Here is a 19,821-nt window from a genome sequence, read left to right as displayed (position 1 = left end):
AAACACACACACACACACCCTGACAAGCACAATTCTTGTTTTAGTTTGTGAGCTTGTAGATCGGGTATTTTCACAATGTTTGCCTCCGTCTTATAATATTTGACAATTTGGCAGATTTGTTATTTGTCTTAAGTCATTTGTCACTTTCAAAATGTGCAGAAACCCTGTACACGTTTCACAGTATGTTGGTTTGTTTACTGTTGAGTGAGAAAACTATGTTGCACATTATGCTAGTCATCTGGGGACCCCTCCGAATAATTTGGGTCCCGACCCTCAGTTTGGGAACCACTGCTGCAGATACTGAAGAGCTGATTGGTTACCTGGATGTACCTGAGGGCGCTCCTCAGAACGCTCAGGTTGGAGGTCTTCTTCTCATCCACGTTGGGGATGTTCTTCTTCAGCGTCTCAAAGCAATCCTTCAGGTGAGCTCGCCTACGGAACACAAGGTACACAGGGTCCATATCGCTGTTGTCGGGCAGATATCTCCCTTTTTTTTATACAACCACAGCCTATAGGAAAACAGTTGTGTCAGTGTGTGTCCTTCCCCTCCTTTGCCTCCTGAAGCATAATGAAGCTGGGTGAACTTGATTTAAATAAAAGCCCACGATTAAATTACAAGTACAATGCAATGGCCTTGTATCTGGTTTTGTACTTCCCACGAGTCCAGGTCAGATCCTGCCTGAATAGATCCTTTTCATGCGGTTTCATACTTTTCAAAAATATATGTACAGTATTATGTTTGATGTACGGCTTGCATTTAGATTATGCTGTATGAATTTAATCGGCATAATGTCACTGCTAAAATGGATGAGATACCGTACATATCGTACGTCTCTGTCGGGGGGTAACCCCTCATATGTCCAAAACTGTTAATTTGCAGATCTACAAGCTCAAAACGCTTGCAGATCTGCTGCTTTTGCTACTTCTGTGATGCTGTAGTATGGCCACTGGTCAACTAGGGCGTTAATTTATGAAAAAGACAAAATGTCTGCCCGACAGCAATGAGTATACATCTTCCCCTGGTCTAACGGCATGATGCAGTGTGTGAGGGATAACTATCAATATTTACATGCACATTGCACACATACTTGAAAGTATAGTTCCTTAATATATTCCTCCACTATTTAACCATAGAAGAGTCGAATTATGAGATCTATCAAAAATAAACAAATAAATGTCCAGCCTATTTGCACAGAATCTGCTCTATCTGAAAGAGAACATGTTCACTTAATCTCATCTTAACTCTTACTCGCCAGCATTTTTTTAATTTGAGCTCTTATTTTGAAAAGCCACAGTTCAAGTCTACCCGGAAGTAGCTTATCCTAGGACGCTCGACGGAGCCGAGACAGGCTTTGTTTACATGATCGATCTATGCCGATGCACTGGAGAGCTCCACATCGCCGGCTCTGTGCCGTCAAAGAAACGCCGTTTTGACCAAAATGTCATCTGGGACAAGGAATAGGAGATACAGGCGATTGAAAGAAACGGATAGAATGGATTATTATGGCGACGACGATCTAAGATGGGCGATCCAGTGCTGTGCTAACAACACAGCTAGCTAACCGGCTAACGTAAGTAGCATTATGGGTCGATCCATCAAATGCACTATAAAAGCGCAATTGCCATTAATCTTCGGCAATGGCGTTAAGCGTCAGTATAAAAATTAGGCTTCAATTGAACACGATCTTCGTCAATGGCGCTATAAGAGTTAACTTCTCTGTGCAAAACGATCAGATCTCCACTTAAAGGTAGGGTAAGTGACATTTGTTTTTGTTCAAATAAGTGATAAATAGCCCTATATTCTGATAGTACTCATTGTTATAGACTAGAGTGTTTGTTCAGTAACAGGTATCTCCATGTCTCTCCAGCTCTTTATTAAACAGAAAGTGCATTTTCAGGGCAGGATATACATTTCATCCAATCAGGGGAGAGAACTCACAGGATACAGCTTTAACTAGAACTGCACTCTGTCGAGTGCCTACTTGCTAGATGCACACAAGTAGGCCATAAATGGCCTACTAGTGCGCTAGCAGAGCGCGCAAGTACCGCTGACCGCTACAAACTGTCAAATCTCAGCTGGTAACGAATATGTCGATCAGTGTCGGGTGGATTAAAGGAAATGCCTCCATGTATATGTATATGTAATTTGTAAGTTGATTAGCGGTATACTGTGGTTACTTTGTGTATGCCCCGTTTGATGTGTATGTATCGTAGCAGCATATGACGTCAGGGTATAACTGGTACAACTAGCTCTCAATGATGACGTAATAAAGATGTGGATTAAAGGACCCAATGCCAGGGTGTAATTGGTTTTCGATGGTGACGTAATGACGATATGTTTTAGTGTCGGGAGGATTAAAGGTAATGCCCCTATGTATACATGTATGTAATCTGACACCACTGCCATATCAAGCACAAGTAGTCATTACGTCATACGCTGGCATGGCGCATACGCATCAAACGGCGACATACGCATCGAAGCACTGGACGAATATTACTTGCGCGCTCTGCTTGCGCAAGTAACAAGTGAAATTGGAAGGGATGACACAAAGAAATGAGCAGACAAAAATTGGAACTGGAACACTATAAAAGTATTTGCGCACTACAAATATACAACCTATCGACCTATGAAAAAGTATTTTCTGTTTATTAAAGAGCTGAAGAATGAAAATATGGAATTTTCTGTTTATTAAAGCGCTGGAGAAACAGGGAGACCCCCGTTACTGAACAAACACTATATAGCAATGATTACTATCAGAATATAGTGACTTAACCTTTGAACAAAATGTTTGTTTAACCAAAATATATCACTTACCCTACCTTTAAAGTAAAGGCGACACAGGAGAGAGGCTGCACCCACCTGTTCTTCTCAAGCTTGTTATGTACTTCTCTTGTGCCCGCCCTGTAAAAGCACAGATTGGTGCACATTAAGGAATCTAATATCCAAATTATCCAAACAAGAACGGCAATCAAACCAAGTAAAACGAAAACATGAACCCTAGCAACCCTATTCTGTGAGCACTATTTCCAGCAAAGAGCTTGGTGTGGAGGGAAGCAAGGGAGTGGACCAAGTATAGAACCCTGGGGGACTCCGGTCAACTATATAGGTCTAAGATATATCTGATTATTTTCATTATTTAAATTTGCTTTTTATTCATGGGCTAATTAAGCGCCAACTAGCGGCGTAATGCTTTTGACTGATGCTATATCAGCTTTTCACCTCACCTGCACTTCTGCATCCAATTGCCTGCCATGAACTTACACACTAAACAGATGTCGTACTGTACTACCACACTCAGAGTCATAATTAAACATGGCTGACTCAATCCAAAGAGATAACAACAAAACACTTACCCTCCCGGCCTCTTCTTGTTGTCCAGGTGACGCCCGTCGTCAGGCGGGCTCCCCCGGCTGACGGGGCTGGTCTGTGGGGGCAGGGCCTGGGGGAGCTGGGCGACTAAGGCATGCGGCTGGGGGGCGGAAACGATGGTTCCGGGGTAACGCTGCTGAACCAGCTGCTGGGGCTGCTGCTGTTGTGTTTGTTGTGTTTTAGCGTTGGCGGATGGAGAAGCCACCAGCTGTAGGTGGTGCTGGTGGTGCAGGTTCTGTGGCTGATTGTGGTTCACCGCCAATGCCGAGGGCGAGAGTTTGGGCTGACGTGGCGGAGAGAGGGTGACACCGCTCTGGTGGTCCTGAGGGGAGTGGGGGTCCCGCTTGGGGGAGGCTAGGAGTGTCGCCACTGGGTGATGATGTCGAGAGTGTAAGCCCGTTGTGTGGTTGGAGGAGGTGACCACTGGGATCATGGGGATGACGGTGATGGGTATGGCGGGGGGAGGCGCCGGCGGCGGGATGGGGGCCGGCCGGTGATGCTGGCTGTGGGGCTCCAACTCCGCTTTGAACACATGGTTGGTGTAGTGCAGTGGCTGTGACGAGTAGCTGATGCTGTGCTCGGCCAGCTGCTCCAGACGCAGCTTGTCCCTCAACTCATTCTCCTCTGTGGAACAGACCAGGTTGTGATCAGGACAGCACCACACAGAGGGAAATAGTATAAACACATGACTAGTATCCTCTTGTCTAAACTCTGTTAGCACACATTGACCCTGGCTGGCGTCCCCATTTTGGCCATGTTATTAGGTGAAAATGTAACAAAAGCAAAAACGCATGAATACAGCTTGAGTGGTTAATAATGTCAATTATTTCTTCATAGGTGGGAAATTGTTAGATGTTCAGTTCATAGAGAATAATTGCAACGTCTACGTTTTGAAAAATGATGATGATTATAAAGACAGCAGTAATTGCTGCAGTTACTGACTGGCTAATGTGAGAGTGAGGTAGATAACAAGGATTAAGGTCTAGTGACATTATTCACAATGGTCACCATTACCACTACGACTGAAAGACAAAAAGAAGAAAAGCAGCAGTATACTCTTGCAGGGCTCACAATAATACCACCATGCACACCGGCTTGAGTTACTGTGCCGTTGTAAAGGTCTGAAAGGAAACTCGACTCCTTGGAAGCGCCACCCACCCCCATAAAACTACAGTCAGGGATGCAGACTTTGCTCCAGCCTCTGATGCTCGACATGAATCGATGCATAATGCACAACCAACCGCCGGCCTCAAATGATGTGCTGCAATCTTCTGCACATTGTGTTCAACTTGTCAACCGACTGACCCGGCTGACTGGTCCTTCATTTAGTTTTTTAGTTCTCAACCTTTTCAGGCCGCGAAACCCCCAAAATAATCATATCTGAACTGGGGATTGTAGGAGTTGAGGCATTACATTTTGTTGACTCAGTTCCACAGATTAAAAAAAATCAAAAATAGCCGATTTCGTCACATTTTTAGCCAGGTTGCTATACTGTCGAGTGTCGATGTTGACTGTTGACTAGTGAGGAGTCGGACCCAGAGCCAGAGAGTAAGACAGAGCTACGACATTGAGGGGGCAAGAAAACTGAGTGCTCGAAATACATTGTTTTCAACAAGGGCGGCGCAAATATCAGCAATTTTTGGCATGTGTGCAACATGACAACTGTTTAAAGTATTGTACAGTGACAACTGAAGTCTCTGTAATGTTTATGTTGTACTATTACTAAAAAAACTATCTAAAATAAAGGGATTTAAGATCATTAAAGCTGGGCTGTTGCCTTAGTCCAGTGCATTCTGCCAGCTTCCGGTCAAGGACATTGTCACTCTTGGCAATAGAAGTCTATGTAGAAGAGAAGAGTCGTAACTCTGTCTTACTCTATGGCTCTGTGAGGACTTAGTGGACACTTTCATGATTGGCTGCCTCTAGCGCAGGGCTGCCCAAAAGGTGATCTACCAGGCTGTGCAGGTAGATCACGTGACATGCCCCTAAAGAGTATTTAATTTAACCCATTCTGACCTGAGATCAGATTCATACGAGGTTTCCGCCGGGGACACACACTGGTCTGATTAACCCATTCTGACCTGAGATCAGATTCAAAAAATGTCAGTCGCTCTTTGATTTTTCAAAAATAGCAGACCTACAAGCTCGTATCGCGCCACTCGGTGGCGCGATATGAGCTTGTAGATCTGCTATTTTTAAATAGCTAAAGCATAACATGATGCTGACACCAAAATGGGTGCCCGGTCAGAATACTATTTTTGGCATCTGCCACTTGAATTAAATGTGACTTGATTGATTGACATCAAAAAGTGCCTGTGAGCTCAAATCCATAATGCAATATTTTGTTTGCTGTGCACAAACGTCGGTAGCATTATGAAATACAAAAAAAACCTATACCCCTACCCTTCCATTTCTCCCCCTCTATTTCCCATTCCAAGTGCACCACTATTCTAAAGCCTACATATTTAAACTATTTTCAGCAATGGAAGGTAGATTGTTGAGCTGGTCATTTTGAATGTAGCTCTCAAGTAAAAAAAAGTGTGGCCACCCCTGCTCTATCGCCTCTAAGCCAATGTGATACCTATAGTCTGAACGCTGCAACATGAAGCCGTATCCTCCAAGTCTAAGCCAATGGGAGATAAAACCCATAGGCCTCCATCTTGCGCCACCCTTATCCCTTAAGTAATTTGCCTTTTTTTTACTATTTAAAAAAAACCTTTTAAAATAGTTCAACTAGCCGATCTACATTGAGACATTGTGAGCTTGTAGATCGGCTAGTTGAACTAGTTTAAAAGGTTTTTTTAACCCATTCTGAACGGGCACCCATTTTGGTGTCAGGATCATGTTATGCTTTAGCTATTTAAAAATAGCAGATCTACAAGCTCATATCGCGCCACCGAGTGGCGCGATACGAGCTTGTAGGTCTGCTATTTTTGAAAAATCGAAGAGCGACTGACATTTTTAGAATCTGATCTCAGGTCAGAATGGGTTCATCAGACCAGTGTGTGTCCGGCGGAAACCTCGTATGAATCTGATCTCAGGTCAGAATGGGTTAAATAGTAAAACATGGCAAATTAGTTTAGGGATAAGGGATAAGGGGTGGCGCAAGATATAGCCAATAGTCTCTTTGCTGCACCTGGCAATTATGACGCGAGTCATTCTTGTTAGTTAATATTTGGCTTTTTTGTTTTGTAAAGTTTTTTTGTTGATTACTTTTGAAATTCATTCCAGGCGTTAATAATGTCTTAACAGGCCCAGGCCGTAGCGTAACGGTCTGGGCACCGGACTGGTGATCCAGTCGCAGTGTGCCGCGGGTTCGACTCCCGGACCCGACACGGCCTTTACTGCATGTCATCCCCCCATCTCTCTCCCGTTTCCTGTCAGCCTACTGTCTGTCCCTTCAAAAATCAATAAAAAGGCTTAAGCCGCAAAAAAATATCTTAAAAAAAAAAAGAAAATGTCTTAACAGTTCTTAAAGGTCCTTAAATTGTCAACTGTTAACAATCTGCAGTCCCACGGGCGGGACCTCTGCGGTTTTTGCATTTTTCAGACAAACAAGTGTACAAAAGTGTGTCTCACCTACCTAGGCAAGCTATATACTATTTTTTAAAGATCTTATGATTAAAATGATGCATCAAAACTGTCACTACAATCAACGCCGAAGTCTGACATACACAACAAAAACAAACATTCACAAAGCTTTAGCTGTACTGTTGAGTGAGAAAACTATGTTGCATAATTCATTATGCTAATCATCTGGGCCCCCCCTGTGGGTCCCGACCCACAGGTTGAGAACCACTGCATTAGTCCGTGTCATTCTGGTAGAATCGGCACAGAAAGTTGTTATAGGAACAGCTCACACCGATACATACAGTATAACATTTCCCTTATCATTATCAGCAGTGTGGCGGGACAGACAGAGCAGCATTCACCTCACGTTCTTGGGTCATTCGTGGTCGAGCCTAAGACACCAAAAACACACTGTTAGCACAGTGGAGGAGAGACAGCGCACGCAACAAGAAATCTTTTGTGTTAAGATGGGAAATCCTATCAGCAGTGGGGCCTGTCTTGATATCCGAGTTGGCTGCCACACAAACATCTATGAACTTGGTAACACTCTTGGATCCGCTAGTACAGATGGGCGGTGAGCTTGGCACCAGACACAGACAGCTTGCCAAGCTAAGGGGAGTGCAGTCTTTTCAGCTCCAAAGTGTACTCAAGGACAAGGAACGGCTCTAAGGAAAGAAATAGCTATGTTTGCTCCGTAATGCCCCAGACAAAGCCTCTTTCTGGAAGGAGAACATTCATCGGCATGTACCTATATTCGGGGTTGTAAAGGACATAATTTGATGCGTACGGTAGAGAAAGAACAAGTCACACTTATTTTACACAGCAGTGAGGCTAATTGAATGTCTGAAAGATGTGACAGATCTGTACTATCATCACGTTGATGATAGCACAGGATTTTATGAGCATTCCCATAACTTGCATATCGGTCGACATACTGAGTACCGATCCGATACCAGTGTGTAATTTAAAAAAGCACACCTGTGTGAACTGAGTGGTGCAACTCCCCCCCCCCCCCCCCCCTCTCATTAGCAGGCAACAGTGCAGCACTCTCTCTCTCTCTGTTTCTGGCACAACAGCGCCCCTACTGGTACTAATAGTCATACTCGTGCTCATTAACGTCACACATAGGTGAACACATAGGTGAACACGGACATTGCTGTTCCTTGGAGTGGTTGCACCACTCAAAAGTCTAGGACAGTGGTTCCCAAAGTGGGGTCCAGGGGCTATCTGGGTTCCTTGAGGTGGTTCCAAATGGTCCCTTACACAGGTCTGTTACTCTCAGAGGGTGGGGGTCCTTGAAATTAAAAGGTTTGAGAACCACTGATCTAGAAATAAATAATAGAAAACGTGCAGCTCCAAGTGAGTAAAATATGTACGTAATCTTGTTACAGTAAGAATATGAAATAGTAGTGCAACATCAATTCTAAAATAATATTACTGTAAATTAAATCTCATCATGTGATAAATTACATGTATCGGCAGCTTTTCCCATACTGAAATCAGTATCGGAAAAACTCTACATTAAGGCCCTCGTCAATTACCTCTATTCGGGGCTGTAAAGGACATCATTTGATCAGGGGTCATCAACATGCCGGCTTGTTATGATGGACATTTTCTTTTGCCACGGACATACAAAATGAGTGGTCAATAATATTACCATAAATACTAATAGTTAGTTGCTGCGAGAGTGAGGTCTAGCCAACACCAACTCGGGATTCCTGGATCGCTGCCCTCCACAAATTCCTATCCAACATCAGGTTCTTGAGCCCCTACTGGTACTAATAGTCATGCTCATAGTAACATAGGTGCATGGGTGGGTGGGTTAACGTCGGGGACATTGCTGTTCCTTGGAGTGGTTGCACCACTCAAAAACAAAAGAAGTCACACTCACGCAGCAGGGAGGCAAATTAAATGTCTGAAATATGCGTCAGATCTGTGCTATCATTCACGTTTGAGGACTTTTGCATCGAATAACCTCTGGGTCTCCTTGGAACATGGCTTGGTATTAATCACGAAATGACTATTTTCTTCAAAGGTCTTTGGTTGAGAGGGAAAAAGGAGGCGTCCAAGTACAACAGACCCCTGGGGGACCCCGGTCAACGAAGTATGTAGGGTTTTAAGCACTTAATAAAAAAAGATATATCATGGCTGGCTAATTGCCTGGATATGATGAAGACAAGGAAATGCACTGCACTAACGTGTTTGTGTCTTTTGACTAAAGAGGGGAGTGGATGATCGCTGGGTCCCATCAACGGCTGTGATATCCAATCACATACAAGAACATTACTCCCCCTTTCCAACAGCACGTGATCCCCCCCCCCCCCCCCCCCCCCTCCACTCTATGTGTGGATGCTGGGGGAGGAAGGGGTCGTCCTGTTGCTATGGCAGCAGTAATGTTAGATCTGTCAATTACAAGGGAGCCATCTTTTACTTGCACGTGGGCTGAAGGAGCCAAGACATTTCAGCATATTAGCCTACTGCACAAAAGGTTATTTTCCATGCAGCAGACTTCCAAGCCATTTATAGGTTCCTGGATGATATATTTGGGATATGGGAACATAGCAAAGAAGAATTCCAGGAATTCATTGATGTGTTAAATAGCCATCATAGATCCATAACGATAAAATGTGTGACACACACAGAAAGGATTGACTTTCTTGATGTAACAATCTTCAAGGGCCCAAACTTTAACACAAACGGGAAACTAGATTTAAAAGTCTTCTTTAAAGAAACGGACACGCACGCCTTACTACACAAAACGTCATTCCACCCGGCACACTCCTACACAGGAATAGTCAAATCACAACTACTAAGATTCCATAGGATTTGCACGCAAAGAAGTGATTTCAAAATAGCTTGTAAAACGCTATTTAATGCCCTCAGACTAAGAGGATACACGAGGACATTCCTCCGGAAAGCTCACAATACCTTTTTAGAAGTAAAGAGTGCGGGATCCAGGCCCCAAATTAGCCCTGATAACCAGTTATTCCACACAGAGCAGACTAGCCAACAACAGAATAAAAAGGAATTTTGAGAACCGAACGGATGATCTTCTAAAAGATTATAAAATTATATCGGCATACAGAAAAAACTAAAATCTTAAAGACTATCTAGTACACAGCAAGCTAAAAGAAATCAACACACCAGCACGCCAGGGAACAGAATACTTCAAACCCAAACAATTAGTCAAAAATAGAACTACAAAACGCGTGTTGGAGATTAAACAACATTAACAGCCAGAACCAGCACCAAACTGCATTTATTTAATTACATGTGAAAAATGTGGTTTACAATATGTCGAAGAAACGGGTAAAACAATAGCTACAAGGCTGGGACAACACAGATACAATATTAACAGCAAAAAAGACAACCACAAGGTTGGTTCAACATTTCATGGCTCACGGAATTGAAGCCCTAAAAGGCACTGGACTTCAACACAATCCCAACTGGACAGTTTTAGGACAAAGACGTTTTAATGAAAAACACTGGATTAAGAACCTCAACACGGATTTTCCTGGAGGCTTAAACATGCCTAAAATCAGATCTTGAATACAACAAAACTTAAACTCAGGATTAAACTGGAGTAAATCTAAAAGTGATTGGACCAGACTTCCTTCAGATACATGGCGAATGCATTATTCATTCCTTGCATTGTGCCTACACATGTTGCGACCTCCACTCTATGTGTGGACGCTGGGGGGGGGAAGGGGTCGTCCTGTTGCTATGGCAGCAGTAATGTTAGATCTGTCAATTACAAGACAACCTTTTACTTGCCAAGACATTTCAGCATATTACTGCACAAAAGGTTATTTTCCTTGCAGCAGACTTCCAAGCCATTTAGGCCAATTCCACAAATACCTTCTAAATCAGTAGTTCAACCTTTTTCGTGACAAAGACCCCCACCTGAAAATGTTTTGTGCCAGGGACCCCCCAGAAGAGATGTAGTTTTCTGTAAAAAGATGGAGTGCCACAATTTTTGTATTTTTCCCCCTCTATACATATTTTTTAAATATGACAACCTCTGTGGGCGGAGCTGCCTGCCACATACACACGTGTGAACTGAACGGCGCAGCCAGCCAGTTTGCTGCTCTGTGTCTAACTGTGTGGCAGATTTTCAAACAGTCATTTCACACATTACCAGTTCACAGCAGAGCAGACTGTTTTTTTCCCCACAGTTTTTGTCACACGCACTCGAGCCATATGTCAAAACGACGGGCTACATCGGGAATCGTGTGCTTGTATTTTGCTAAGACATTTGTTGGATAATTTAATTGATATGAATTAATTAAATTTCCCCATAGACATGAATGGGAAAATGCAAAAACTCACTTTCAAGTATGTTTTCCTCTGAGACCGTAAGGGCTATACTTACAAGTAAAAGATAAGATAATTTTTTTTAAATAAATATATAAAACCCTTATTCCAACAAAGGCTGTCCCTCCTATTTGTTTTTAGTCTCGCCAGTCGCTACGAGTTGGAATAAATGATGGATATACAGTACCAAACGAACTACTCCAAGAAGTACTTGAAGAAATTTGTCGAATACGTACGGCACATGGGTAGGCCCTACAATTATGATACCCTTGATCGTGGGGAATTATTTTACAGACTACAACATGACGCACGTTATCATCCGCTCCCGACCGGATCAGAAACCCGAAAATGGTTGGTATGCCTCCCAGGTTACTGCACTAGAGACGAACAGCCATCGTGCCTCTCCTCCAACGAACCTAAACAACACTGCTTTCACTGTGTGCTGCAGCAGAGATTAATTCAGGTCAAAACAAAGTGCACATGAGGTGGTATGAATGGCAGCAGCTGGAGGTTTAAAATACACATACCAAAACATGTCCTCATGTACAAGCCTGGCAGCTATTTATCATCACAGTGTACATTAATGATTAAGCTAAGGCCCTGCCAGGTCATTCATCTTAAAGAAACTGAATGAGCACTCCTTAAAGCAGTGGTTCTCAACATGTGGGTCGGATGACAGTGAAGTGTCAATTTTAAGGGCTTTAAAGACCTTTTTAATACCTAAAGAAATAGAAGGAAATAGAAAAAGATCATTACTGCATGAAAAGTAATCAAACATTGGCCAAATTGTCACAAAAGGTGATGTGAACTTGTAGTCTTGTAGACCTGCCATTTTCACAATATTCATCTGTGGAACCGAGTCAAACTAACTCCTACATTCCAAGCTTGTCAGGGTGGGGGATCCCCACCCAGTTCACATGGGGAGTCACATGCTGAAAGGTTTGGGAGATCTACAAGCTCATAGCGCACGACCAAGTGGCACGCTACGAGCTTGTAGGTCTGCTGTTTTTGTGAATTTGAAAATGTGGCACAAATGTCAGGATTTAGAAGACATTTTAGAAATTTCGACGTCAGGCCTACTGGCAGTGTATGTACACAAGAAATGGGGTGCTGATGATCGGTCCAGCGGATTGTGAGAAAACACACACACACACACACACACACACACACACACACACACACACACACACACACACACACACACACACCCCTACTAATCTAGACTCCTGCAGAGGCAATAGAGTGACAATCGCAGGGAAATGCATGCAGTCATAATAATAATAAAACATCTCTCGCACCATGGCTAAAAATCAGCAAGTGCTTTAATCAGAGGAAATCACAGACATTCCCTGGAGATTAAAAAAAGCAATAAGCACGTGATGTCCGGCTCATTTTTCACTCTGTATAGCAGCCGACTGCTTCCTTTCCGCTCGCATTAAATCCCTTCTGATATACATTGAATAACCCCTCCCTGAGAGAAGCGTGTGAAACATTGACAAAAACAAGGGGGCTTAAAAGCCTTATATAACTGCAGCAGTAGGCTACAGAGAGCCCAGGCTGGGAGGAGAAAACCATGGCCTACATTACTACCACTGACTGGCCTCCTCCAGACTAGAGCTGTGGGCCAGGTCCCCACATCATGTTTGGGGTGTCCCCAGCCAGGTGACAGTGAAGTGACAATAAGGAGTCAGGACTTTTAATTAATTAGTGCATCAAAAGTAATCAATAAGCTATAGGCCTACTATAAAAACTGGTGAAACATTGCACCAAATTGTCAAATAATATAAGAAAGATGCAAACAATGTGAAAATAATAGCTGACAAAAGTAACAGAAAGGAGCAGCAGACCAACAAGCTTAATTGTGTATCTGCTATTTTATCGATTTTTGAAATGTGAATCCCTGGCCTGCATGCATACCCTTTCGGAACTAATACCTACTACTACCTTAGTTGTATTTGTGTACCCCCCCCGCTGCCCCAACCCAAGTACCCAACCCCACTTTGAGAACCATGCAGTGCCCATCATGCAGTAAGGTGTGTGTAGTGTGTGTGTGTGTGTGTGTTGGGGGGGGGGGGGTTGCCCAGCACACACGTGGTGAACGGGGGCGTTTACAGACGGCGGGGCGTGGTTCCCCCTGCGCACGTCACCGACAGACGCTCAAAGGATTCTTGTGCTGGCAACAGACCGAGCCCCATGTCATGATAACTGTGTGTGCAGATTACTGCATAGGTAGAGATAAACACGCCTGGTACATAATAAAGCACAGCAGTCAGCGGTAAGACCGGTTCACGGCCAGTCCCCCGAGGAGCCCGAGGTGGCATGATGAGACTGTCTGACGGGGAAGCCCGATCATGATTTGACGTCATTTGATCCCGCGGCTGTCTGTCTGACTGACGGTTTTACATTATCATGTAAAACATTCCCGTCGTCGCCACCGCCCTTTATTTACACGTCACACAAATGTAGTGTTTTATTTGTATTAAATAAACTGTGTAGCCCAGTACTCAAGCAGTGGCATTAATTAATATGGGTGTTCACTAGCTAGTGCTAGTGTTCATGGAGACATGAACACAAGCGGCAGTTTATTATCATGTAAAAACGTAATATTTGTAGGCAGCTTACTTTAGGGATAGAGAACTGAACGTTATTAGGCTACTGTGTGCGCGTCAATGCAGTCAATCATCACCATGACTGTCACCATCTCCATGCAGCGCATTATGAAGGTGCAATATTAGTGGATGAAAAAGGTTCAATCATGTCATTCTGTCTGGTGATTCTGCAGCAACAACACGATACAGAAAGTAAAACTAAACGAAAAGGCATTGCGGCTGAAAATGAAATTATATCTCACGGAATAAAACAGCAATGTAGGCTACACCACGTTATTGTGTTACTACTGTACATTAAATATAACATAACGTTGTGTAGGGAGGATTGTAGGAACGTCCCGGAGGATTGTTGAGAAAATGAACAATTCCAACAGTTGCCCCAGTCTCTCTCTCTCTCTCACACACACACACGCACACACATACTTATGTGTAAATCCTACCACTTACCACGTGCTTTCTGTTGTTGCTGGGCTTGCAATTCCAAAAACTTAGCCGCTTCCAAAAGCGTTTCGATGCTCATGTCTGTCAACGTTCAGTTCAGGAGAGACTGTGATTTACAACAGAGAACAGAACCGGGCGGAGGACGTGATCTTTACTAGGGTGAGGTCGTCCCTGCGTGTGTATGTGTGTGTGTGTGGAGGTTGGAAGGTGTAATCTGACACCCCCCCCCTCTCTCTCTCTCTCTCTCTCTCTCTCTCTCTCTCTCTCTCGACACAAACTCTTCCACAGACATAGAAGAGTTGCAACAAGATGGCGATGAGAGTCAGACTCAGAGTAGTAGCCTAAAGGAAGCAAATGAGCTTTAGCACATTGTGACCGCCCACACACACACACACACACACACACACACACACACACACACACACACACACACACACACACACACACACACACACACACACACACACACACACACTCACACACACACACACACACTTCCATGTGCACTGGGGTGGCTGGGTGGGGGAGGCAAAACGTGGACTGGATTGGAGATAGCAGGAACTCTCATTTACACTTACACGTTAATAGACTAGCCTTAGATAGATAGATGTATTTGATCCAGTGTGACCTTTACTTTCGTATCTGACTACAATTTGATAAAAGTATTTTTGTTCCAAGGCTAACCTTTAGACGGGTTTAAACAAGTTCACGCACTGTGCTCCTTGTGTGTGTTGTGCGTAGGGTTTCCATGAGTCACCACCATGGCATGACACGATGCCATGGGGCAGTGGGCTGTGGGCAACTGCCAAATGGCCGGGCATACATAATATGACTAATATCTATCCATCCGTCCATCTATCCGAGTATCCGCAGATGACAAGGCATTAAGACATGTGAATCCTGCAATTCGATTGCCCCCCCTTTGTTTTCCCTCTCACTGTATACGTTTCTTTTCCCTTTTTACCTCCTTTATGATGAATTCCTGTTCTGTTCTTTGGCTATATACTCTCACAGTTAACAGTCTTTGTATTGAGTTTGAATGCTTGAAATGTACTGTAATTCTGCAAACTGTTAATAAATATTTAAATCAATCAAAGGAACCATTCAATCACTGCACTACTGCAGTAAACTTACATCCCAGCCTACAATCACCCTATACGTTTTCAACGTTTTTAACTTTCAAGGTCAAGGACACACACAGTTTACATAGGCTACACCTCCCATGTAACAAATGGAACCAAAGGACCCTGAGTCTATATAAGGTCCAGCATTCACAGCATGTCAGGGCTCTATAGGGTCAAGCATTCACAGCATGTCAGGGCTCTATAGGGTCAAGCATTAACAGCATGTCAGGGCTCTATAGGGTCCAGCATTCACAGCATGTCAGGGCTCTATAGGGTCAAGCATTAACAGCATGTCAGGGCTCTATAGGGTCCAGCATTCACAGCATGTCAGGGCTCTATAGGGTCCAGCATTCACAGCATGTCAGGGCTCTATAGGGTCCAGCATTAACAGCATGTCAGGGCTCTATAGGGTCCAGCATTCACAGCATGTCAGGGCTCTATAGGGTCCAGCATTCACAGCATGTCAGGGCTCTATAGGGTCCAGCATTAACAGCATGTCAGGGCTCTATAGGGTCCAGCATTCACAGCATGTCAGGGCTCTATAGGGTCAAGCATTAACAGCATGTCAGGGCTCTATAGGGTCCAGCATTCACAGCATGTCAGGGCTCTATAGGGTCCAGCATTAACAGCATGTCAGGGCTCTATAGGGTCCAGCATTAACAGCATGTCAGGGCTCTATATGGTCCAGCATTAACAGCATGTCAGGGCTCTATGGGGTCCAGCATTAACAGCATGTCAGGGCTCTATAGGGTCAAGCATTAACAGCATGTCAGGGCTCTATGGGGTCCAGCATTCACAGCATGTCAGGGCTCTATAGGGTCCAGCATTAACAGCATGTCAGGGCTCTATAGGGTCCAGCATTCACAGCATGTCAGGGCTCTATAGGGTCCAGCATTCACAGCATGTCAGGGCTCTATAGGGTCCAGCATTCACAGCATGTCAGGGCTCTATAGGGTCCAGCATTCACAGCATGTCAGGGCTCTATAGGGTCCAGCATTCACAGCATGTCAGGGCTCTATAGGGTCCAGCATTCACAGCATGTCAGGGCTCTATAGGGTCCAGCATTCACAGCATTTCAGGGTAGGTATAATACCAATAATGAAAGTCAATTATGTAGTGACAGCTGTGTACGTAAACATGTGTGAGCATGCTTGCAGTCCACGACTGCATGGTTGCACCGCTCCGGCTCTCATGAAGTCAAATTTCGTCCAATGTGGCCAATGAGTTTGACATCCCTGCTATAGGGTTTGGTTTCATTTATTTGTTACACGCTTAGAGTTAAAGGGTCCATTTGGTTCCATTTGTTACAGAGTTACAGACCCCTAAGGGTCCATTTGGTTCCCATCAATAATTTAACAGTGGACTGTTAAATGGAATGTCCTTAACCCATTCTGACCGGGCACCCATTTTGGTGTCAGCATCATGTTATGCTTTAGCTATTGAAAAATAGCAGATCTACAAGCTCATATCGCGCCACCGAGTGGCGCGATACGAGCTTGTAGGTCTGCTATTTTTGAAAGAAATCGAAGAACGACTGACATTTTTAGAATCTGATCTCAGGTCAGAATGGGTTCATCAGACCAGTGTGTGTCCGGCGGAAACCTCGTATGAATCTGATCTCAGGTCAGAATGGGTTAAATGGAATGTCCTCAAGGACCCCTGGCCTGGGGTCCCTATAGACCGGGACTGGCACACTAGTAAATAGTCATACAGGATTTGAATATGACTCACTAGTCACTACTGGCCTCTTTACACAAGCCTGTGGGAACTGGTTCATAACCATGCAACAATATTGCATGGTTAGAACAGTGTTCCTAAAAGTGAGTGAGCTAAGGGGGTCCCCCAGTGAAAGGAACAATTTTCTTTTACCATCATTTCACCGGCTAGATGTTAGCCCACTGAGAATGTATATGAATGTATGTATTCATAATCTTAGGTTTCACAAAATCCTTAATATTAACAACAAAAATCCTCTCTCAATCATGGGGGTCCCTGACACAAAGTGAGTCATTTCAAATGCGGGGGTTCGTGGCCTAATAATATGTACAGTATCAATTTGGGGGTTCCTTGATATGAAAATGTTTAAGAACCAAAATCCCTAATTGAGAGTGCAGGCCTAACAAGACACCACAGCTCATGAAATATAGGCTGCATGGCTAACAGGGCTTAGTGCTTACCCTACCATCTCTCTCCTTTCTCTGACTATGACTTATCCACCCATGAACAATTGAATATTGTTGCGAACGCAATGAGCACTAACTATGAGACCCTGCAGATCATGTCTGTGTGTCCGTGTGTCTGTCTGTCCCGCTGTTACACCACCCGCCCGCCACCAGAGGGCGCAGCTGTATCACACAAAACACACACACGCACGCACGCACTCACACACACACACACACACACACACACACACACACACACACACACACACACACAACTTAACTTAAAATGAAAAAGAAAAAACTTAACTTAAAAAAACAACTTTAAAAACACTTAACTTCAAAAAACTTAACTTAAAAATAAAATCTTAAAAAAACAAAAAAACTTAAAAAAAACTTTAAAAACACTTAACTTAAAAAAAACTTAACTTAAAAAAACAAAAAAGAGAACTTTAAAAAGAAAACCTTAAAAAAGTATGTAATTTATTCTAATTGTTATTGCCATTTACGAGCTGCGTTCGCTTCCCGCATTTGCGCGTCTTACTTGTATATATATAGCTTGCTGCTTAGCAGAAAAGGAAATAAAACAATAAAATTTAAAGAGATTTTAAAATATATTTTCCTGAACGGAAATAGCATCTTCCATTACTCGGAGGTGTAGTTCCAGACTCTATATAGCATTTGGAGATTGTGGAAGTTGTCTGGCTGCCGCTACGCGAGAGCGGCGAGACTATGGGTATTGTAGGAATTCAGCAATCCAGTCAAACACACAGACTTAATTATTTTCTTTTGCCATTAGGGTGCAAATTTCAAATTGTGCAACTGTTATCTACTTCAAATACTATTAACATTGAGTGACTGCAGTTTCTTCCAGCAGTGAAATGTCCCTTTAATGTGAAGGTAATCAAAGTGCACACTGCTGTGGGGTGAAGGCCAGTATTTCCATCAATGGAAATAAATAGCCTCCAACAGAGAGGCTAGAGCTCGTTGAAGGACACTTCCTCTGCCTGTTGTATGTAATGCAGCGTGTTGACTGTTCACCACCTGAGGAAGTCTACGTGGGTAGGCTAAACAAAAAAATCAATTATTGATCTTGGGTCACAAGCTTTGTGTGGTGTTGATGGTGAATCACGACGGTTTTAAAGTATTGTAGGCTTGTGGTGGACTACTGGTTTGTTGCAGATCCAGGGTCAGTGTCTCTCCCCCCAAAATCACATGATTCTCACACACACGTAGGCTGATGGGAAAGTCAAAGTCCTGACTTCACAAACCGCTGCGAGAAGGAAGTCAAACATGTCTATTTTGAGATAAAAATTGTCACGTGCACTATGTGCGCACACACAAACACACTTCTCCAACCAGGGAGGAGGGGGGGTCTCACAATTTCTTAATTGCTCAAGCCCTGCTCATGTCACACCTTGATGCATTGGGAGAGATATTTCTGAACCAAAGATTTAAAATGTTTAAGATTATAATTATACCCTAACCAAAATTTTCCATTTGAATTAAATATAGATATTAACAAACATAGCAGGGTGTACATTTTATTTCCCAAAGGGAAATGCATTTTATTTAGTGGGCCGAAAAGCAGTTATTCAAACATATCCCGATTCCGGATTCCCCACCACTTATAACAACACATGAATGGCCAGGAGGTATCAAAAGTGAAGGCATGGATTCAATGCAAGTCTAAAAGCCTGTCTCCAACAATGAACGAACACGTGCACACACATGGTTCTGGGTCTGCTTTCCTGTTATTCACTCAACTCTAGTCAGGATGGAAGTATGTCAGCCATGACCTAATAATGGTACTAGTGCAGACTCTCTAGGTACAGGAAACACAGTGGGGGTCTAGGCAGGGACAGCCTGCATTATGGCCTGTATGTTGAGCTTGAAAAAAAAGAAAGAAAAGAACATTAGCACCGAATCAATCTAGGTCCACTCTGTGATTACCTGTGACCGTACAACTATTAGCTGACACATTCTCTTGGTAAAACAAGTCATTGGAAGTGCTTTACCATCATAACACAGCTCATGACAAATGGGAATAAGGCACATGGTGTAGGACAGGTCCTCTTGTGGCCATTTAAAGAATGCAATCTAAAATGTCATGATAGTCAGGGAACTTCACCATGCCACTACTAGTATGGATAAGATAGAATACGGATAAAATAAATGAGAATACGGAAAGCTATCATAATATATAGTAAGAGTAACAAAAACATTTATTACAT

The 19,821-nt window shown here is 43.5% G+C and overlaps 1 protein-coding gene across 3 annotated transcripts in view; it reads right to left on the bottom strand.

Moving 5' to 3' along the window:
- The window catches only part of LOC310864276 (max-binding protein MNT-like), a 36,820-nt gene extending 22,307 nt beyond the window's left edge, over positions 1-14,513 (bottom strand). Inside the window, exons 1-4 of one of the 3 annotated variants that reach the window (XM_083772905.1) lie at positions 14,311-14,513; positions 3,355-3,994; positions 2,816-2,902; positions 321-432 (exon numbers count right to left, since the gene is read on the bottom strand). In XM_083772905.1, the coding sequence (XP_083629031.1) occupies positions 321-432; positions 2,816-2,902; positions 3,355-3,994; positions 14,311-14,383 (912 nt within the window). In that variant the 5' untranslated portion in view covers positions 14,384-14,513. The remainder of the gene's footprint in view (positions 1-320; positions 433-2,815; positions 2,903-3,354; positions 3,995-14,310) is intronic. The other 2 variants (XM_083772906.1, XM_083772907.1) reach the window with 2 other exon arrangements.
- Between the last annotated feature and the right edge of the window lie 5,308 nt (positions 14,514-19,821).

The sequence above is a fragment of the Protomyctophum parallelum genome (genome assembly GCF_964188405.1).
Source record: "Protomyctophum parallelum genome assembly, chromosome: 9".
Lineage (NCBI taxonomy): Eukaryota > Metazoa > Chordata > Actinopteri > Myctophiformes > Myctophidae > Protomyctophum > Protomyctophum parallelum.
The sequence above is the reverse complement of the archived record's forward strand: the minus strand, read 5'-3'. Positions and strand labels throughout refer to the sequence as shown.